This window comes from Leptosomus discolor, chromosome Z (genome assembly GCF_034619465.1).
Source record: "Leptosomus discolor isolate bLepDis1 chromosome Z, bLepDis1.hap2, whole genome shotgun sequence".
Lineage (NCBI taxonomy): Eukaryota > Metazoa > Chordata > Aves > Leptosomiformes > Leptosomidae > Leptosomus > Leptosomus discolor.
The window spans coordinates 57,686,087-57,709,522 of record NC_141419.1 but is presented as its reverse complement, the minus strand read 5'-3'; the positions used below and the strand labels follow the sequence as shown (position 1 = coordinate 57,709,522).

General features: G+C 37.8%; 1 protein-coding gene across 1 annotated transcript in view; it reads left to right on the top strand.

The window, feature by feature from the left end:
• The window catches only part of CCDC171 (coiled-coil domain containing 171), a 147,906-nt gene extending 139,430 nt beyond the window's left edge, over positions 1 to 8,476 (top strand). Inside the window, exon 24 of the mRNA XM_086480110.1 lies at positions 8,411 to 8,476. Coding sequence (XP_086336236.1) covers positions 8,411 to 8,452 — 42 coding nt within the window. The 3' untranslated portion in view covers positions 8,453 to 8,476. The remainder of the gene's footprint in view (positions 1 to 8,410) is intronic.
• The last annotated feature ends 14,960 nt before the right edge of the window (positions 8,477 to 23,436 follow it).

Genomic DNA, 23,436 nt, shown 5'->3' with positions numbered 1-23,436 from the left:
AAGCAAACAAAAGTTTGAAAACTATCCCAGACCTACAGGGATCCAAATGTACCTCTGCCTGGTGAATCTTTCTCTAAGCTAGTTTATAGGCGAGAGGGATGGAGCCCTTATCAGGATTTTGGCTGAGAGGTAGCAGGCTACACGTCTGCAGTGGATAATCCAGAAAATGTACACTGCATTGGCCAGTGCTAAAAGGGTGGTACCCCTTGTCCTCCTAATACATTGGTGATTTTAATAATAAGCATTCATTTCAAGAAAATGAAGTTGACAATAGTAATAGTTCACTTCTAAGCATGTGAGATAAGTCATTAATTTTTTGCTCCATCATTAGAGGGTCTTTTTTGAGAGGCTACTCATTTTTATACAGTTATGTAGATGAACGAGATTTAGATTAGCCTGTAGCCTGATGCAAATGTGGATGTTCTTAGTCAGCATTCAAGTGTTTTGCCTGTATTTTGTGTAACAGATTAAAATCAGTCTGTTTTTCAAATAGGTGCAGCTAGGTTGCGTAAACCATGTCTGTATCCAATTTGTGAACCTAATTCTGTTGTCTCCTAAGAGCTGTTTGTTAGGGGATGCTAAAGGCTATCAGTTCATGAGATCAGCGTTTCCCTTCTCACTTCAGGATTATGGACGATGCCAGATTATATTCTCACAACCAAGTGAACTGAAATCACTTTTTGCTCACCTAAAGGTATTTGGAGAGATCTTCAATAATACTGTTCAATAAGAGGCCTTGTGTGTCCCTGGCACTTCATTTTAAGTCCAAGTAATACCATTTTCCTACTTGAAATATGAGTGAGAAGTTTGCTGCAGATTTTTCGTTGCTGCAAAACTGCCCATTTTTGCATCAGCAACCTCTGCCAGAGATGTGCAAGTTCCGAGTCCTTATGACTTGCCTCTTTTCACCACCTTTCTTTCAGATGAGTTGGTTCTTTGTCCTTGCCATAAATTCTTGTCGAGAGAGGTGTCTGCTTCACACCTCAATGTATTTCCTTTTTGTTTTCCTCCCTTGATGCATATGGCTTGTCTTGAGCTTCTTCCACTTTCTGCAAACTGGATGTCTGCTTCACTTCATGAAAATCAGATTTCTTCTGTGAAAAAAATGCCCTTTCAGTGGTTTTTAGAGAGAACTTCAAGGGGACTTGTCCTTGTAGATATACAGGGATAGCAAATGTGTTACATAATCTATCTGAACTTGCTGTGGTTTAGCAAACACCAGAACCTGAAAGGGCTTCATGGATAGTCTTTTTGAGTCTTGCTTTGCTGGCATTCCAGTAGTTGAAACCCCTAAGTTCACCAGAAGGCATTCACTACAGTGTCTCTCCTAATTCCACTGTCCAGACAGCAGTGCTCATCCAGACCGTTCCACCCTTGGTTAACAGCATGCCTCTTCAACAAAGAGTGCTTGAACATCGTCAGCACTTATTGCATATTGGATTTTTAAGGGCCTTTTCTGATGTACTCCACACACTTAATACAAATATACTTGAAAGCAGTAGTGAGCAAACTGGAGTATTCTTAAGCCCTCTGTCTGCAAAGTAACAGTGAGTTCCATGTTCTTGTTTTTATATAAGCTATCAGGAGAATCCTAAAATGTTGATTTCCATTTTTTTAATAGTTCATTTGTTTTATTAGCTACATAGATTTATATTTCTGAATATTGGTCCTCAAAAATATTGCATATTTGGCAGAAATGCATAGGAAAAATTAATCTTCTGAATGCCTAAAGATTTTTTAATGCAAGAAAGCTGAATCATAAAGACACTTTCATTGTTCCTAGACTTTTATGTTGTTAAATGTTACTATTAGAAATAATTACTTTTTCCCCTCTTTCCCCCTTGTATCCGTATTGCTGATACAGTATATCTTTATTAATTATAAAGTGATTGAAGTATTTTACTGAATTATTAGCTCTAGGATTCTGCATTAACATTAGTCTTTGGTAAAAGATAGATTAATGCAGCACTGGCAGAGGTCTGCTCTCCTTCTCCTGTTCAGCAGCAGAATGCCTAAATTGTAGTTGCACCAGTTCAGAGCAAACAGACAAAAAAGAAGGTAGCTAACCATTTTGCTGTGCATGAGCAGTTAGAGGGCAAGCAGACACCATGCACCTTGACCACCTATTATGAAGCTTTTTGCTGCAATGTCAAGTGAAAGCGAGTTAATTGGGTGAAGCTGTAGAGCATGTTAGGGGCATGGTAAAGGGTTGCTGTCTGACAGCTGAATGTCAGCAGAAGCTAGTGAAGTGTGGTTGAGAGACAGAGACCTGTCACAAAGTTCATGTGGACTGTAGCACAGTTAGGGAGATGAAATGTGGTTCTGTCTCACTTTCTCCCTCATTGCATTCAAGTACCTTAAGATTTCACACTGTATGTGTCAACCCTTGTTCTCTAAGCTGTTTTCTCCTAACACTTCTGCATTCAAATGATTGGACAGAAGATGCTAATGTTTGGCAAAATGAATGTAAATACACTTTTTTATTTTTTCTGCTAGAGTGGCAGCATGCATGCAACTCAGACGAAACTTTGACGGCTTACGTCAGACAGTCACACTGTCTAGGAATTCAGCTGATGACTGAATACATTTCTCAGGAGAATATGAAGTTTGACAGTTTAACTAGTTGGATAGGGACTGTTTTCCCACTAGCACAGGCAGAAGAAAAGGCTAAGTGGGGGAGACTACTTCATGAGCCACTTGTGCCTCAGTGTGGTGTCGTATTTTAGTCTCTGGTTGGAGTCACCTTCTCTTCATGCTAGAAAGAAGCAAAGAGCTGAGAGGGAGCCATGAGAGAGAGAAATACTGATCTGAGGCAATGAAAAGCAGGGGGAAAATTCACATAGCAGGAAAAGCTTTCATGGAAACAAGAGGAGCGGCAGTTACAGGTAGCAACAATGGTTATACACTGATGCAAAACAAGGGCAGGTGTTGTAACAGTACAGCATACCTTTCAGTGTTGTTTGCAACATGCAGCACAAGATAAACCAATAGCCATTTGGGTTAGTGAGTCATATTAAAAATAAATAAATAAAAGATGCTTCGATTCTTGAGAAAGTGGAAAGACAGCGGTAGACAGTGTGGGCAAAAAGTACTGAAGAATTTGGAAACTTGCATTGAAATCAATACAGACTGAGCATTTCACCATGAAAATAGTGCACCACATAGTTTGCCTAATGTTTTGCTTTTATTAGTGTAGTGCAGCGAATTTAACCTGAAAATGAGAGACTTCCATCTGTATTCCAATGAAGTAGCTGGAAGAGAAATATACTATATAGGCTGTATGTTGAATTTTGGCCAAAATATTTAGAAATCATCAAAATTAGCAGTGCAAAACCAAATTATTTGTCTTTAAGCCAACAGAACATTAAAGATAAGGTGTTCATCTGATGTGATAATCCATCCAATTGTGTGCATTCTTTAAACATAGCAAATTTAAGTATGTTTGAATAAAAGAGAATTTTCTCTTAGAAAAACAAATACAATATTATGAAATCTTTCTCTTAAATTGAACCTCTAGAGGTAATTTCACAAACACCTTAAATGCTAAAGCATTAGAATAGCAGAAAGAAAAAGGTCTTGTTTCCAGATATTTCAGGCTCATATGTTTGTTTAAAAGCTCCTGAAAGTGGAAGAGGGAATTCTTTGGTAATGAAAAAAGCCATTAGTATTGTTGGCTAGCAGCACCCAAAGTTTGTTGTGCGTCTACCTTTCTGACTTAATATGTAATGAGTTGGCAGCCCATTGAATTATTCTCTGATAGCAAATTGTGTGCAGAATCCAAGCAGAGTGCTGACAATTAAAATTTATACTGAATGTTACAGTTTTCCTGCATTGTGTCAGAACACAAATTTAGGCCTACTGCCTCAGCATACAGAATTGCAAAATCATTGACATGGGAAGCAAACTTTCTGGTTTTGGCCAGCATACATTCGTGCTTTGAAAAAGTTTAACTACCATTGCACTGTATTGCACTGACACTCACTAGTAGTGCTTTTTCCGTTTTAAGCACCAGTTTCTAGCATTTTCATCTGTCTGATGTTTTATTTATTTCACTGAGAGTGAGAAATGGCTCTTGGAGCTACTTTTAACAGCAAAAGAATGACTGGAAGTCCATTGGCATTGCCTGGCAAAAGGCAACTCAGTTTTGGAAATGGCAGTCTGAGAAGGAAGTTGTGAATGATTTGAAAATGTGCATCTTTTTCTATAGGGAAATAGGTTTTCCACGTAAGTGCTGCAAAATGGTTATCAAAGACAACGGTTGTTTCTTTAACACTTACTGGAATTGCTAGTGCTACAGTGAAATGATGCAAGCTACAATGATAGCATAGGTGGGAGAAACTGGAAAGAACGTTATTGGCCATTTGATTTGTTGTCTACTGGTGTTACTGTGTATATGTATGTTTTAGAGTTGGGGTGAGAGGAATCAGTATCAGAAATCAATTGTGGAGAAATACATTGACTGTTTCCCACTTTACCCCCATTGCTTTCTGCATCTATGCTTACCTTACCTTGTTCCTACTCTTGAGGAACTGTGCTACAGCCTTTCAGAGATTTTAGGGGTTGCTAGAATTCAGAAGAAACTACAGCTTGCTCCTCTGTCTGCGCTTCTGTTTTCTGTCAGGCATCCTCACACACCTCAGTATCCTGTAATCTGGTGATTTCCAGATCACACTTTGCCCTTCTAATTCAACAATTGCCTTTGATTTACCTTGAGATGTAACACTGAACTGATTACTGCATCTGCATCATCACACAGGGAACCCCCATAACTGAGCCTTTGTGTTGAAACTTCACTATTATTCTTTCTGCCCCTTTATTTTATCCATTACTCAGTCATTTTCTGTTCTGATTCTAAGCAGTTTCATTACTTTCTTACCTCAGTTGAAGCCATATATACAAGCTTGTTACAACCGAGAAGCCTTAGCTCACAAAAATGTTACTGTTTTTTGTTTTTCTGATTTTTTTTTTAATATTATAGAACATTACTTGTCGTAAGAAAGTGGAAGGGAGGTCTGGGCTGCTATGTTTTGAAATTGTATATTTGAAACCAGTTTAAAGTGACTAAAATTAGTGGTGGGAAATCCCAAACTTGGAAGAAGTTATTGTTGTAACATACAAATAGTAGAAGGCAATTGAAAAGTTATAGTATGGTATTATAGTGAAAATTGTGGTCCAGTAAAATTATCCTTTTGTAGATTTTGAAGGCTGAAACTGTTCTGACTGCTTTGTGGCTTCAGCTCTGGTTATAGATTTTACTTCAATTGAAGATAAACGATATACTTCTAACAGTGAATTTCTCTGTGTAGTTATCTGTTTGCACCACTGTAATAACACTTCTAATTCCAGGTGTCTAATTGGGCATATTATTCCACAAGTTATGCTATACGAAAGCAAAATGGGGTGTCTTTGATACAACATGTTTTTGAGTAGGCTGGCATTGCAATAAAAACATATATAAGGGTATAATACATGATATCATAATGTTTCCTCAAAGTATCATACATCATAAAGCGACCCACTGTAAATCAGTTTTAAATTTGGTAAAACAGCTCGTGTATCATGAGGCAACCTGTAAACTAGATCCTAAATGTAATCATAGGTTAGTCACATAAGAAAAAGTGTAGAGAAGAATTGTTTCAAATATCTTTTTCCAAGTCCAATACTGAAAAGTTGCTTAACTATAGTTTGGAAAGCAATTATTCCATGATATAGACTAACCTTTCATATTTTGGTCTTTGGGAAAACATGTTTTATAAAGTTAGGCTGTCAAACTTTGAAAAATGACCATAGGACATGACCAATTACTGTATTACATAAATATTTTGAAAGCATATTTTTGCTAGACTTGTTGTGTTCTAAATATCTGTTTACCTTATGAAGTCTAACAGTTTAGATGGAATCATTTACAGATTATCGTGTAAATAAAAGGGCTATGTATGTGAAAGATTTACCTGAACAGACACCTTATTTAAGATACGTAATTCCTCTTTTAAAAATTACCTAAATGCATATTTATATGATGGATTATCATCACAGCTCTGGCATAGCCATTTGAGTTTGTCAATTTAATATGTGTTTTAGAAAGGTGTCTAAATACAATAGTGTTGAAAGAGGTCTGTTGGGGAAATTGTAACTGCCTTTAAAATTCCTGCATACCGGTATGTTGTTCAAACAATGAGTGTTACAGGAGTTCTGAGTATTTTTTCTTCTACCCTATATAATCGTATTTTCTTATTCATCGTGAGTGTATATAATGATATTGGATCAAAACAGTCCTTATGAGTAACAGCCAAGATTTTTTTTTTTACGTCAATTGCTTTGCTATTAAATCAGATCTCCCTTCTATTCACTGAATAGTATTCTGTTCTTTGTAAGAAGTACAGCACCGGATCTGGATAACTAAAACAGAGCTTTTTTCCCCCAACAGTAAAGCTTTTACTGTAACATAGTCAATTGACTCGCTGCCAATCATTAAGCTTCATACTTTTTTTTTTTTTTGCAACTCTCAAAGGAAATGTTATTCCTTATCTGCTTACTGAGATTTTGATGCCATATTCTTTGGAAAAAAAACTCACTACATCTGGAAAAAGAATAATATGAGAGTGTAATTGTAGCATGTGATTTTTACTCATTGTGATGTGCCAATTGAGATGTTAAAAGCAGTACAAACCAATACGTTTAAGTTTGTCTTCAATATTTGTTATACAGAGTGGAACCTGATTGTAGCTTATATCTTACTGATTTCATTTTTTTTACACACAGAAGTGTTTTTAGAACATCACAAGTTATTTGCATATTTAAATATTGTCGTAGTATTTTTTTATGAATGACTTATTTTAGAGAGAATTTTGGCTACGTGGTCAGCTTATTAAAGTGTACAAATAAAACACCATTAATTGCTAATAGGTGGATGCCTTCCTTGAGATCTTATTTCAGATGTGCTGATACAAATGCAGTGAATCTCATTTGTGCTTTGGGTTTTAGTGGTTCCCATCCTGCATGGCGTTCAGCCTAGAAGGACTGAAGAGCTAGAATGTTACAGACCATACTTGCCTATTCTGCTTGTTATCTCATCCTCATCACGCCCATAGTTTAGAAAAAGTCATTTGCTACTGTATGGGTTCTTAATGAAGGTCTAACATAACCTAACTGCTTACAGTAGCTGCAATATGGCTTGTGGTGAAACAGGAAATAGAGTCCGTATTAAAGGGAACTGTTGAAGTAGGTGTTGGAGGCAACTGTTGATTTTTCTGCAGCAATAGTAATAAGAAATGGGGAATCTTTCATTTATACATATGACTGAATCTGGATTTGTTGAAATATGAATACACATACACCCTTCTGCCTCTCTCTGGATATCTGTGAGTATGTGTATTAGAATCTGAGCATCTGTATATATGCATTTCTGCCTTGTTGATACATGCATGTATACTCTTCCTGAAATGCTGAAGAGAGGAGTTTTTAAAACTTCAAATATACCATAACAAACTTTCAGTATCTTAACTTTTGTCTTTTCCATAATTATGCTTTACATGTGAAGTTTTCACATATTTTATGACCTGATGAAATAATTGATTGCTATTTCCACAGCTATATAGTGTGCTGGGTAAAATACCTTGGTAAAGGGCAGAAGAGCAATATGGCATTGTGTTTTCTTAAGTTTGTTTATTATTATGGATGTTTAAGGGAATACAGAGTGTCTTTATTTAGCATTTAAAAAAATTATTAATGCTGATATACTGATATTGTCGATAATCTTTCAAAGTATGGTGCACAATGTTTTGCTGCTGGAAGTTTTATTTAATGTTGAATTTTAACTGGTCTAACCTTTATAACTGTTTGACTGAATGTCAAGACTCATTGAAATATAAATCAAGTTCCCCATCGATGTACATTGAGCGTATATTCTCTGCCCATCTTCTAACAGGCTAACATTTGAAAAGTACTAAGTGTTTGATTTTGATTCATGGTGAAATATATTTAAAAGTAAATTAATACCTTCCCTCCTTAGCATGGCATCTTTCCTAATAACAGTGACAGGGAGACAGCAGAATAAGTTTGTTTACTTGATTAAAAAAAATCCACACCCTAGAAAAGATAATGAAGCGGGGTAAAAATTTTCCCTAACTATGTGTATTACTTCAAATAAAGTAGGCTATTTTTCCCTGACAGTTACTAGTGCAGAATACTCTAGCTAACGTCCTTTGCTCCTGCTGGTTAAAGGTTAAAATATATATATTCAGGTACCATGTATTTAAAGTAATGTTTGAAACAAGAAGGAAACAGTTGCAAATACCTCATATACATACCTTTGTGAAAGACATAATTAAAATACTTTTTCTTGCGTGTTTAACGGTACATGTAGATTCTGTTTTGGTTTGGATTTTATTATTACTTTATTTTACTCCAGGAATCAAGAGGGACTTCAAACATCACCATGGCTTCAAGCTAGGAATTCAGCCTGACCAGAGTTGTATCCCAGATTTTTTGGCATTGCAAGCTGAACCTGACACATCCTACAGTTTTATGCACAATAGAGCCAGTTCTCAGTCTTCAGTCTATCCCTTCAGCCTGAATGTCACATCCAGTCCCAAAAGAACAATGGAAAATGGATTTTCACGTTCTTTGTATCAATAATCTTTTAGAAGGAAAAAATTGCATTAATGTACAATGATGCAATTAAAGTGAAATTTTGTTGCTACCTTTGAATCGTAGTTCAGCGTATGTATTTTTGTACATAAATTTTACATTTTTATGAAAATGTGCGTTCATATGTTCACTTTTCTCTGCTCTTCTCATTCTTTGCATACCGAAATGGTTGTTTTTTTGACTTTTATTTATTGCAGTTGTTCATTTTTTTAATGTAGTATATTTTTAAATGTTAAAGAATGACACATTTTGGGTAATTTTCCTCAGTGTTTAAAAAAAAAAAAAAATCAATAAGCCATTTTAGTCTCTATCTATCAAAGTTGTTTCATACTTGTCTATTTTAAAGCAGGACTGCAATACTTTAATAGGATTGAGAGAGCTATTTGAAATGTATGCCAATGATTCCTGTCATTTCATGGCAGCCCTGCCATGGTTCACTGAGCCCCCTCTTTTCTCTTGTCAGCTCAACTGAAGACAAGCATTTAGTTGCAAACTTTAAGCAGGTTGTGCAAAACAGAAATGATGTGACTGCTTCTCTTCCTGCACAATAATGTCACTGCTGGTCAATGTGAGAAGGTCAGGTTGCTCCTTGTAAAGCTACATGATACCACTTGCCTATTTGAACAAGTTAAGTTAACTGCTGAATCTGGTCCCTGCAGGCGCTGAAAACTCACCCTTTTATCAAGTCTGCATTTTGTAAGAAAGAAGAACAATTGTGCAGGGAGGATTTCTGATGATATGTTTATGTACTTTATAAGGACAGTTCCCAAACCAGTGTTGCAGGTAATATATTTAGTTTAGACTGAAAGACTTTAAAGGAATGGCTGTTTTGACCTTCAAATAGACTCTTTTTTTGTTGTTGGTAGGACCCAAGAGTGACGCCCATCTTTGATGCTGACAGAATTTAAAGCAAGGCCATTGCCCTGCATTTTCTGCCTTGTAGCACACAAAAGTAAAATTGTATGTCAGGCCGAGATGTCGGGGAGCTGACAAGATGCCCCAGTGACATTTCAGCTGGAAAGAGCAAGTGTCTTGCAACCAAGTGGTCAAATATCAAATAATAGGTCAAGCAGGAAGGAGCTGAGTTCTAACCACAAAGAGGTTTCTGGTAACTTACTTGACAAGCTTTTGGGCGCTTTGTGGCTTGACAAAGTGATGTTCTGTTGGGTATCGCTAGACAGACTGTTCTTTATCGCCTTCAGAAGATCAGACATTGACATTGATTAAACTCTTTAACCCTTAAAGGTTAAATCCTAGCAGTTTCATTGTTGTGAATGAAGACAAAGGAAAATTTGTAGTATACCATTTGTTTTCGTATTAATCACTGAACTCCCCAGTGCTATTAACTTTTGATGTGGTATGTAGTTTTTGACAAAACGATTGAATGCAAAATCTATATAATAGATTGTTTCTCATTATAGGCCGGTGATACATTAGAAAAATAATATTATGCATTAAGGAATTTGTAATTTCTTCTAATATGTCGAATGTAGGATTTGATTTTAAAACCTCCTGACTACTACTGAAATTCTGTTTTGGATAGAAAACAATATTTGCATAGATAATACACCACTTAAAATGACCAAAGTCTTCCAAATACCCTTGCTTTCAGATACTAGAAAAGCTAAAATAAATCTCAAATTTGCAACAGAAGAACTTTAATCAAAGATAGCTTCAAGTTTTCAGGTATTTCCCTATTGTGCAAGTTCATGCTCACAGCCATGATGTGCATGTGTTTATGTATGGTAATACAGAGCCATGCAAAACCAAATAGTAAATCCTACAGAACTCTCATATGTGAGAGCTGGCTGGTGGAGGAAGAGCACTCCTTTATGATGATGTACTTAGTCTTGAATATTGAAGAAAGGAGTTTTGTTTCCCTCCAGAAGTCTTGGCTACCCTCTTTCCTGACAGTGACTGTTCCTGGTAAAGGCACTGAAAATACTGTATTCTGCTCTCCCAAATGCAATGTCAAAGATCTGTTATATTTGTATGAAGAATGAAAGAATATATTTTGCTGAGCATTTTTCTCTCTACTATGTATAGAAGCATGTATGGGCTTTGTTTTTTAAAATACATTCTCATGATACTCTATAGTTTGAGAAAAAAGTGGCTAGTCTTTGCTACATGACCTCAAACTACTGAATAAAATTTGCAGCATATTTGTCCCTTTCCCATCAATGCCAGTACATTGGTATTGTGCATGTAGAGGTGGAAGAAGGATTTATTTTCAAAATCTGTTTTTCTTTCTGACGTCAGTATCTTAACGAGACTAGGACTGATCTCCTCCAGTTATTGCAGTTAATGCTCCAAACGTAGGTTCGTGTAATTTCACAGGGGCCATAGCAGTGGCAAACTGAGTGTAGTTAATAGGCTTAATCTAGTGCACTGTCAGTTCTCACAAGAAGTAGCTTGTATGTTTTCATTGAAAGGAGGATGTCTACCTCATTTACTCTGTTTAAATATTGACCATCTGCGAGTTACTATTTTTCTTAAACCCATCCACTTTGAAGAGACTTTGAAATATCTTTTATTTGGATGTCAGATGTCCCATTTGTAAAGCAAAGCTCCTCTTTCTCATATTGTGAAGAAATTGTTGAGTAGTAAACCGGATCATCATTAGTCAAATACTCCTGTGTTGCTTTTCCAGGCATCTGATAAATTGACGTTTGTGATAAATTCCAAATGAACAGAAGAAATCCAGCTGGCAAGGTCCCCTGTTTGTAGTTTACAAATGATCCCACCAAAGCATTTTTTTCCCTTTTTGGGGACACTGTAAAAATCACACTTGTGTAGAACATGGCAACACAGTTTAGTAATGGGAGCTGCCAAAAGAGCATCCTGACTGTTTTATACCATCTGCTCTCTCTGGCTTGCTTTGAAAATTGCAGAGCTTGAGACCTTGATCCTTATTTTCAGTGTTTTTCATGGTTTGTGCCTGGGATTTCAAGAGGACTGCTTCCACTTGGACAACCTCAGGTCCATTGTCAGCACTGCTTGATGAGAACAACCAAACAGTTTCCTTAGAAGAAAGCCCATTTTTAGTGGGGCTAGGATCTTATCTTCTCCATGTTTTTTGAATGTGACACAACAAATAACTGATCACAGATTCTGCCTTCTGATCTGTCTCAAAATTCATACTGATTTATATTCCCACCAAGCAACTCATCTCTGAAAAGAGACTATGAAATACATGATTTTTTCCCTACAAATGGAAGTTTTACAGCTGTTAGTACAAATTGTGTGTGTGCCCGTGTGCACACATATGTGTATACTTCTTAGCAAAGAGATTGTGTATTGGGCTGTGTTATCACTCCACATACTGTAAGCAATCCCTACTACAGCAGTAGTACAGAAGGGCTTTTCAGTTCACCCTGTGTCCCACACATATTTGTAAATTCAGCACAAGCTTTACTGCCGGTAAAGTTTGATGCACAATTATTGGAGTCTCCTCCATTGCTGGAAAAGACCTTGGATGTGTTTACCAAGTTAATTGAGGGCAGCTGAGATTGGGAGGCACCTCTGGAGATCATGTAGTCCAGTGCCAATGCTCAGAACAGTCAGCTACAACAGGTTGCTGAGCATCATGTCCAGCTGGGTTTGAATATCTGCAAAGTTGGAGTCTCTCTTGAAAACCTGTTCCCGTGTTCCATCACCCTCAAAGTAAAGGTGTTTTTTTGTTTAAATGGTATTTCATGTGTTTTGGTTTGTGCCCATTGCCTCTTGTCCTGTCACTGTTCACCACAAAGAATAGTATGGCTCCATCTCTTTATTTTGCGGATATTTATATGTGTTATAGGATCTCCCTGAGCCTTTTCTTCTACAGGCCAAAAAAATCACAGCACACTCAGCCTCTCCGTGTGTGACAGATGCTCCAGTCATTTTGTCACTCATCTTTGTGGCCCTTCACTGGACTCACTCCAGTATTTCCATGTGTCTCTTGTACTAGGGAGCTCAGGACTGGAGCCATTACTCCAGATATGTTGTCACCAGTGCTGAATAGAGGGGCAGGATCACTTCCCTCAACCTGCTGGCAGCTCTTTTCCTGATGCAGCTGAAGGAGGCTGTTGGCCTGCTTTGCTGCAAGAGCACATTGCTGTCTCATGGTCAACATGGAGCCTATGAGGACTACCAGGAACATTTCCCCCAAGCTGTTCCCCAGCCAATTGGTCTCCAGTCAGTCTTGGGCCTCCCAGCTTGTTGTGGGGTTATTCCACCCCAAGTACAGGTCCTTTTTTTTTGAACATTTTTTAACTTTGTGTAGTTCCTGTCAGCTCATTTCTCCAGCCTATCAAAGTCCATCTGAATGGCAGCAAGACCTTCTGGTCTATCAACCACTTCTCCCTGCTTTGTACCATCAGCAAACATGGGCAGTGTGCATTGTATCCCGTTGTCCAGGTCATTAATGAACTTATTAAAGGGTATTGGCCCCAGTATTGGGATACACTGCTAGTGACTGGCCTCCAGCTGGACTTTGTGCCACTGATCACAACTCTTTGAGCCCACTGCTTCAGACAGTTTTGAAACTGACTTGCTATCCATGTATCTAGTCCATATTTTCTTACTCAACAGTGGGCCGTTTTGCTGTGTAAAGTGCTCTCAAAATTCCCAAACACTGCTAAAGCTCTGGATTAAGTGAAATACAATATTGTGTATAACCTGTTTGTCAGTTAGGTCAGTTTGATTGTTTGATCACTTACAACAGCATCTGATCATAATGCTGTCACCCTATACTTGAAAGGATTTCCAAGGCTTTAAATTTTATATAAACCTGCATGTTCAGTGATACAACTTAGTTCTTAAAATTATTTAAACTCTCTTTTCAAATACAAAATTTCTTTAGTGTAATTTTTCTCCTGATTTTACTTTTTTTGTTTGTTGTTTGATTATTCTCTACTGAATAAAACCCAAGAAGCCTTTGGCAGTATCAGAGTTTGGAACAAATCTCTATGTGAAGAACTCGGTTCTTCCATTGCTGGTGATGAGCACCAAGCTTACTCAGTGTTTCTTTCTCCATCTGTTTGTTGACTGGCCTTGAAATCCAGACTCACAAAATTAGTCTTTTAGGACTTTCTTACCTATCTTTTCAACTTTCATCTTGCCTAACTTGGCTTCATTTTGGTCTTCATAATGTGATCCTTTTGGGGCAATCATTTCACGTTGTGCTCTCTGTATGGCCCAAAAACATACCTCAGTATTTATTTGGGAAGTATTTAAGTGTCTTATTTCCTCTTTGCTGAATATTCACCTAAAACAGTGCAATCTACAGTGGTTTTTACATACATTAAAACTAAATTGTTTAACCCCTTTATATACAGTGTTTTCAGATTAAAACTGGTATAATTGCATTCTCTGATAGGTTCCCTACCTCTACTATGACTTCAATTTTACAAATGTAGACTTGGCTTTCAATTAGGTCTCTGCAAATCATCCTTCAATATAAATGGAAGATGGAAGACGACATGCTCTTTGTCATGCTAACGTCGATCTGATTGCTGTCGTTGGGAGCATCATGTAGGGATTTGGTGCAGTTTATATGATTTTATGTATCGTAGTCCAATGCTAATTTAAAAAAAAAACGTTCTTTATGAACCAGTTGTTCAGCAATACATATGAAACTGAATCTTTGTCTGCCGTTTCTGGTGTCCAGTGACTGATGAATAAAATTGAACAAGGACAAAGAAAAATATGAGGAAGTGTCTGAAAACTAAATTGTTTCCAAGGAATGCTCAGCAGGAGGTAGGGAAATCCACTGAATAATTTTTCTTATTCTTTGTTTACCACTTCTACCTTACCATACATTCTCTTTACAAGCTAATAGTACTAATAATCATTACTGATACTAGATTCCCTTCTCCTGGCTCTACCGTGCCTCATTAAAGCTTCAGAAGTTGTTGGATTTTATTTTGACTAATTCAATGAAAGTCATTAATTAAAAGATTAAGAACATTGAATTTACTTTAAGCAGAAGTATTGTGAGCGTTATTGTGTAAATATCCTTTCTTTTTCATGGTAAACAATTTTTTTAATCTCCCACTGCATAATGGTAGCAGGGAGATTGTTCAAAATGAAAACAGCAATGGTGATTATATTGAATACATATAAACATATTTACATTCTTTTTTGTATAATACACAGCTAACCCATGTAGCAGCCCCACTAACTGTTGACTCATAGATGCTCAAAAGGTTTAGTTCACAGAAGTGCTGTGGTTCTAAAAGTCCTGGTAACAAGCATCGTAGACTGTGTGCTTATGAACAGTAGTCTGTTGAGTAAGGCGTACACCTTTTATGCTTTACAGGGAAAATTCTGTTAGATGTAAGAATCTGGCACATGTGCATAGCAGTACCAGTCTAAATGGTGGCAACTTTCGTATGAATCAGGCAAGGGTTTCCTTAACTTTCAGTGTACACTGTGTTGATTTGCCAACCTAATCATAACTTCATTTATAAAGTCTTTCTAATGTGTGGGATTCTGCTGGCACACATGGTGAGAGACCCAAACCTATACTCCGTCCTGTGACGTTCGGATGGCATTTGAGATTTTTACTGATTAAAAAACTTTAAAAAATAATTTCCAAATCCTCAGTTCACAAGATAGTTATCAAAAAAAGCAAGGGAATTAGGAATTAAATATGAAATCCTTTCCTACTTCTGTGCCATGTGAAGGTTAATAAAATTTGTTCTCATAAACAATAGCATGGGAGAAATCTTAGTTGCAATATGTTTGCAATAGAAGATAAATCCTGGTTTCAGACTTCATTCTCAGTTGGCTTACTGGTACAAGTTTATGTCAGACATTTGGGGTGGGAAGCTGTATATATTAAAGCACTGACCTTAACGAGAGTCATGCAGCTAAAATCCTGCACAGTTCTTTTAAAATGTCAGGGGTTAATGTTATTTAAATGCAGTGTTTGGTGGTTTAATTGAGTCATGCTTCGTTGTCTTTTACTGCACATTAATGCCAATGAAACTGATTGTTGACAGAAAGTTATCTTCAGCAAAGTGTACACTGACATATTGTGCTGCTATAGAAAAACAGTGCAAGACAGAGCAGTAGTACTCTGCTGGAGTGGGAATCCTATACTGTCTAAATGGTGGCAACATTCATTATACACTGACAGGAAATGTGAACTATTTTTTTTTTCTCATATGTTTTCAGACTACCTCTTGAGAGGACTGATAAGACAGAATTGTGGGGTCTGTAGGTAAATAAATTGATCTCAAGATTTTTTTTGGTCGGGTGTGTCACAGAAGTTAGTAAATGTACCTTGAAAAGTACAAAGCCAGCTCCAGAAGGCAGATTTGTAATAGAAGCACCTTCTGATAACTTTTGTAAGCTTGCCTTGGGACACATCAATGGCTTTTCATCTTGTCCTTGTCTAAGTCGGGAAAAAATAAGTTCATGTTTTTTCTCTGAATACCTCTCAGTGTTAAGTCTCTGTGCCAGTCTAAAACCCTCAAGAAGAAACAGATGCTGGCTTGGCAAGTGAGATGCAGAAAATACTGTAAATTGTGGACTCAAACAGACAAAAGCTTTTGAAAACTATGTGAAGCAATAAACACTGGTAAGCTTACAAGAGCTTGTGTGCACAATGGGTGGGGTATATTTCTTATTGTACTTTTGCATGGTAGAATAACTATTGCAAAATAACTGCCCTCATATGGACAGCTGTTACATACTTCCTTATTTTGGCTGAAGTAGTCTGTGTGCTGTTTGTCTAGTCCCATAGGGCTTTGTTATGCTTTTGGGCTCTGTGCTTTCCAGGATTTTTCTCATGACTGCAGGATGCTTTCTGGAAGTCATTAGAATTCTGTGTCTTGCAAATGAGTTTGCAAATGATCATGAGTTACAACTTCTTTTTTTTTAATTTTTTTTTTTGCAAGACAATGTAATTTTTCAAGTTGATGTCAGCTGGCTTGGTTGAAGCCTACAACTGCAAATGGACCTAGCTTATGTGAAACTTTTGATGCATTGTGTGAACTTCCTGGTTCTTGTACTGTCTTACTAGGTGACGTTGGGACATCACACTTGGGCTCTTAAGGGAATAACTAAGTGTTTGAATCTTATGTGAGTGATGAATCACAAAGAGTTTCTGTAGAAATCTATAATAGTCAGAGCTTCTTAGAAGCAGCAGCCATTTAAGTACCTGCCTTTATGGGTTTAAGTAAATAAGTTTAGCTTCCTCCTGGTGTCTAAGATATCATGAAAGCATTTGGAACCAGGTTAACTACTTCACAGTAGGACTTATTGGTGAAGTTTGCAGATCTGTGTCTTCTTCCAAGATGTACGCTAATTCTCTTGTATACTATGGAGAGCAGTATAGTTCAGCAGACAGGGCCTATCAAGCTCTGACTGGTGAGAACTCAATTCTCATGTCTGCCACTGGCTCAAGGTCAAAAAATAAATCCTTCCAGCTTCCAGAAACTGACAACCACGCTACAAAGAGTCCTGAGCAATGCGGAGGCCATAAGGAGGCTTGCGAGAACCTGATGTAGCTCAACATATGCAACATGCATGTATATGAACATTTGAGTTGGGTGTCAGCTTTTTGAACATGCTAATGCTTCATTTTATTTAATGTATTCTTTAGCACTCTGTGGTGTATCTGCTGTTACACATACCATGCACATTGAGCTGAACTTACTTTACCCAAAGCACTTACAGCAATGGGGTAGGAGCAACTGTTGCTTGGTGAACTCTTGAGCCCCTGTTAAGGCAGACTGTGTTAAATTATTAGCGAGAGAGAAGAGGAAATTTGATGATTACCAGTAAACTGAGAAGAGTTTATTGTTTGGCATTGTAAATAAACCCCTTTCTAAAGGGGCAAGCCAAATATCACAAGACTAGGCTAACTGCAAAGCAGTGCTAGTCATTTGGTCAAAAAAGCTCCAAGAAGAAAGGTATGTAAAACTGACCAAGTGGAAAAAGTGGGCTAATATTTTCCTAATGGACATGCTAATTTAGGAAAATAATATATAAAAGGGAAGAATGCCTAGAAACAACTTGAGTTGTGAAGGACGAGAAAGAAAAGAAGACCTGGGAATCTCTGGATAGCTTCAGGGGACATCAAGTAATTTGTAGCCTTGTTCAGTGGCAAAAGGCTCTGTAATTTCTAAAGATGGATTTTTTAGTGGTTTTAGCAATAAATTAGGATTTGGACACCAAATGCTGACTGTAGCTACCTATAAGAAAAAAAAGCAAAAAAAGCTTTATCTTTCATGTCAACTGCTACTTAAAAAAACCCAAAGAAACAGAAAAATTCCCAGCTTACCCATCAAGATGGAATCCTTTTGTCCAGGAGCCTGATTGTAAAATCTTGTAAGTAAGAATTTCCACCAATTTTTCTCCAGTACTTTTAAAAACTGTTTTCGTTCTCAAATGGAAAATGTTATCGATCTGCAAAGTCTGTTCCTTGTCATCTCTACTGTATTAATGTTCTCTGGTCTATCAGGGTGTCTTAATTTAGTGAAAATGTAAATTTCCTCCAGTGTGAAACACAACTACATCAAAAGTCTTCATTAAGTATTTGTGGCATACTTATCATTTGTGTTGCATTTTTGTGTCTGTATGACTGGCTGATCACTGCACAAGGAAAGATAAGGAAATCAATAAATGTTACTACTGGGATATTGGATTTGCTACAATTTCAAACAAATTGCTTAAAACATAACAGAGAACAACCTGACTGAACTGACTGGAGTAATGGTAAATTTAAAAGGAAATGATAAATAGGACCTTTTATGAATGGCTCAACTTGTTTTCCTGTAAACTAAACTTAGAAGCTGCTGGTTTTCTACATAAATAAAATTAAATACCTCTGTTAATGCATCTACTGTCCGTTTTCTTTTGGGGAGAAATCTGTCACAGGTTCTGACCAGACTACAAAAGGATGAAGATTCAGAAGCCATGTAATGCCATTCTCTGCAAAGGAAAAATAGGTTCCTTCCCCTATCAGAAGCAGCTAGTTTTACAGTGGGCTGAGCAGAACTGTATGATTCTTCCTATTTCAGCAAAAATGTTTCTGTCTCACGTACACACACAGCTTGACTTCCTGAAGGGTACAGATTAAACGATTGGGGTTATTTGAAAAGTGTCTGAAGTCCTCTTCCTAGCCATAAAGAACTGCACTATAAAGATTCATAATTTGAAAGGGAGGAGTTTCCTCTTTTTTGGTGTTGCACAAAAAGGCTTGGTTTCTTTTAATAACTGAAATGGTTTTCTACCTCTGTCTGAGTCTACAAGAACCTCTTCCAAAGTTCATAGAGCAGTTACAGTTCACCATGTGAGCTATATACAAACTTATTTCTTTGAGCAGCTGCTAGTCATCTCATTCATTAAACCAGTTGTCTAATTCACATCCAGTTTAGAGACTATAATTTTATAGGCAAGTCTGAGGATCTCACAAAGATACAAATCTTAGGGACATGAAGATGAAATGTGGAGAGCTACTTGGGTTGACTGGAGTCTGTGCTGTAGTCCTGAGGAAAGTGTTGTGACAGAAATTTCTGCACGGCTTCCACAAGCTTTTTTTTTTCCAATTTCCAATTCATAGTTTCCTGTATGTCTGCTTTGTTCCTCTTACTGTGCATCTATATTTGTATTTATTTTCACAGTCAAAATCCTGTCTTGTCCAGAATGAAGAAATTCTCTGTGAGAATGAAGGAAGGAAGAAAATAGATCCAGGTCATGCAGCTTTGAGTGGTTCTAGAATTGCCCCAGTATTAGAGCAGACATTAAACATTTTGTCAGAAATACAGGGTCATCAGAAATACAGGGTCACTCAACTGAGATGTAAATCTGATACCTCAGTTTTCTTGTTCTGACTGCCAACATAAGTCAATTCAAAGTGATATTTTAACACATTTTCTTTGCCCCAGTCATTCATATTATGAGGGGTTTGTCAAAAAATAAGTGTCCTGTCCCCAAGGACAGCGTTATTTTACCATTACTACACAAACTCAGCTGTTTTTCTTAAAACAATCAAAAAAATTGTGCCGTACAAATGTATACTAAAAAGTTTCAAGATGGGAAATTACAGGACTGCAAAGATGATAGAAAAATGAAGGTCGTTAAAGTCAATCCATTTGCTTGGCACGTATATGAAAAATACAGTGTGCGATGCACAATAATGATGAGACACACCAATACACAGGCAGCAGCTATCAGTCTAATGAAAGGTTGGAGAGGGAGCTTCTTAATTGTGGAACCAGAGATTTGTGTCCACAGCAAATGAGAGGATGAGCATATCCTAAAATTCCATTTTTCATGCTGTCTTTAGCTTACAGTACCCAAGAGTGTTTGGTTTGTTGAGGAGCTGTTCCTGTTTTATGATGATTAGTTCATCTATTTCATGATCCCACCACAAGGGTGATATGATCATTCTCATGGGCCACAGAACAAAGTCATCAAATTCGTAAATTGTTACAGCAAATAACTGCAATCAAGCCACTGGCTTACAAATCACAAAATCATAGAATGGTTGAGGTTGGAAGGGACCTCTGAACATCATCTAGTCTGACTGCCCTGCTCAGGGCAGAGTCAGCTAGAGCAGGTTTTCCAGGACTCTGTTCAGTAGGGTTTTGAGTATCTCCAAGGATGGAGATTCCACAACATCCCTGGGCAACCTGTGCCAGTGCTCAATCACCCTCACAGTTAAAAAAAAAAAAGTGTTTCCTGATGTTCAGAGGGAACCTTCTGTGTTGCAGTTTGTGCCCATTGCCTCTTGTCTTGTCGCTGGGTGCCACAGAGAGGAGTCTGGCTCCCTTGTCTTCATTCCCTCCTGTTGAATATTTATACACATGGATAAGATTTCCCTGAGCCTGGAACAGGCCCAGCTCTCTCAGCCTCTCTTTATACGTAAGGTGCTTCAATAGCTTGATACCTTTGTTGCCCTGCACAGGAGTTGCTCCAGTATGTCTATGTCTCCCTTGCATTGTGGAGCCCAGAACTGGACACAGTACTCCAGATGTGCTCCTCACCAGTGCTGAGCAGAGTGGAAGGGTCACATTTCTTGACCTGCTGACCACTCTCTGCCCACAGTACTGTTGGTCTTTTATGCTGTGAGAAGGCATTGCTGCCTCCTGGTCAGCTTGTTGCCCATCAGAACCCCCAAATGCTATTCTGCAAAGCTGCTTTCCAGCTGGGTGGCCAGCATGTACTGGTGCCTGGAGTTACTCCTCTGCAGTTGCAGGACTTTCTGTTTGTCCTTGTTGAAATTCTGGAGTTTCCTCTCTGCCCAGTTCTCTAGCTTGTTGAAGTCCCTCTGAATGGCAGCAAAATGCTCTGGTGTTTTCCATTTTGTATCATCTGTGAACCTGCAAAGGGTGCACTCCTTCTCATCCTCCAGGCTGTTAATGATGATGTGGAACCACAGTGGGCCTGATTGTTCAACCGTTTTGTAATCTACTTCACTTACCTAGCCTGTGTTTTGTCAGCTTGTTTATGATGATGTTACAGGAGACAGCGTCAAAGGCTTTGCTAAAGCCAAGGTAAACACCACCCACTGTTCTTCCTTCATCCAAGCTAGTCACCACATTGTAGAAGGCAATGAGGTTGGTCAAGTCTTCCCTTCATAAATCCATGCTGACTATTGCAAACAACTTCTTGTCATTCGTGTGTCTGGGAATGGTTTCCAGGAGCAGTTTTTCATCACCTTCTTGGGGACTGAGGTGATACTGAAGGGCTTGTAGTTCTCTAAATCTTCCTTTTTGACATTCTCGGAGTGGTACTTGCTCTGTTCCAGTCTTTGGGAAGCTCTCCTAGTTGCTGTGACCATTCAAAGAAAATTGAAAGTGGCCTCACAATGACATCAGCAGCTCCCTCAGCACTTTTGAGCTTATGTGCAAATACTTTGTTTAAGTGCTCCCTAACCTGGTTCTTCACTGAGAGCAAGTAAGTTTTCCCTCTGGTCTCAGCGGCCTGGGATTCCTAAACGTAGTTTTTACTGGTGAAGTCTGAGACAAAGAAGGTATCGGGTACCTTGTCCTTCTCTATGTCAGTTGTCACCAATTTCCCAGCTCCATTCAGCAGTGGGCTCACATTTTCCTTTTGCTGTTTATGTATGTGTAGAATACTTCTCTGTTGTCCTTGCCAGATTCAACTCCAGGCGGGCCTTGGCTTTCCCATCCCTGTCTCTGCATGACTGGACAGCAAATCCATATTCCTGGATCACTTGACCCTGCTCCCACCTCTTGTCCACTTCCCTTTTATGTCTGAGATCAATTGTGCAAATAAAATAGAAATGAGAAGTTAGTGAGAGTTGTTCTGCCACGTGTAACTGTAACCATTGATTTTGTTGATTAACAAAGAGGGGGACAAATATAAAATCATATTAACTGCTACTATGTGCTACATATGACCAAATATCAGCAGAAATACAGCTGCTTGTTGGTAGGCTATGAACTGCCAGACCTTCAAACACTTCCATTTTGATGGACTTCGTTGTCATTTAGAACTCCTTGGATTAAAATGTTATACTATATTCCAGAATAAATCGCTTAATTGTTATTGTAGCAGGGAAATTTGCTATATTTTCGTCATCCATATTTTAGGCTTTTCAGATAGATATTAAAGTGTACCTACAACTGAAGTTTATTCTTATCTGGTTTTCCCTGTCAAATGAGAAATTCTGAGAATAGTAAGGAAATTGTATTAAAAAAATGTTTTGTATTACTTGTTAATAGAACCTCTCTGCAGTTTTTAAAAAGAATACATCAGAAACAAGTGGTGAATAAGAATGGATAATGTAACACATGGATGAAAGTGGAATTTATAGAAACTGCTGATGTTCAGAAAATGAAAGGGCTGATAATAGCAATTAATGATCGTGAAGTCTGCTACTTTGTTCTGTGAGATGTTAAAACCACGTCTGAAAAGGGGAGAAGATTAAAATACCTATTGATTGGCTGATGGGCAAAAGGTAAGGTTTAAAAGAAAAGAATTGACTAATATGTGTGGTATTAATTAAACTCTTCTTATCATTGTGAATAAACAAGCGCTGATAACCCGTGTCTCTAAATTCCTGAATTGATTCCAGATTGAATGTACTTCAAAGGTCTATGCCATGTAAACCAGAAATCACCTTCAGAAGGGTCTTTTCATGTAGCTCAGGGGAACTGCAAGACACAATGTTTTCTGCTGCACAATTTTCATTCTGAGTTTTCCTGCTGATTTAATGGGCGGATTAATGGCGGATTAATAAATTAGGCCCTAAAGTGTACAAGTTTGCCAGAAATGACTAATACATCTTCCATGAGGATAGACAACACAGAAAAGGCAAGTGTGTCAAGCTGTTGATAACCAGATGTGACCAGTTATAAAATATTTGGATTGAACTTTCAGACATGGAGACATCAGGGTCCTGTTGAGGAAGGAAAGTAAGGATGGTGCTTTGGAAGCAGGGCTAATAAACCATACACAGACTACTCCCAGATGAAATCCTGGCCCTACTGAAGTGAATAGGAATTTTGGCCTTTTACTCACCAAGACCTATATTGCACCCAAGATGGATTACTAGGATGCCCAATGCTTTAAGGTGTGTTTCTCAGGCAACATGTTCTTCTCAGTGTTTCTCCTGCCTTGGGTGTAGATATTTTTCATAGGAGAAACAGTAACAATACTCAGCACTTTTTTTTTCTGTGAGACTTAGAAAGCCTTTTATAAAGTGCCTTTAGCTCATTTTAAGACTGCTGCAACTACAGCCCAAGGAAGTTTTAAAGGACTTGTCTAAGCTAAAACACTGCCTACTGTGAGATAAATAGAGCCAAATATTCTGCCTCCTTATCT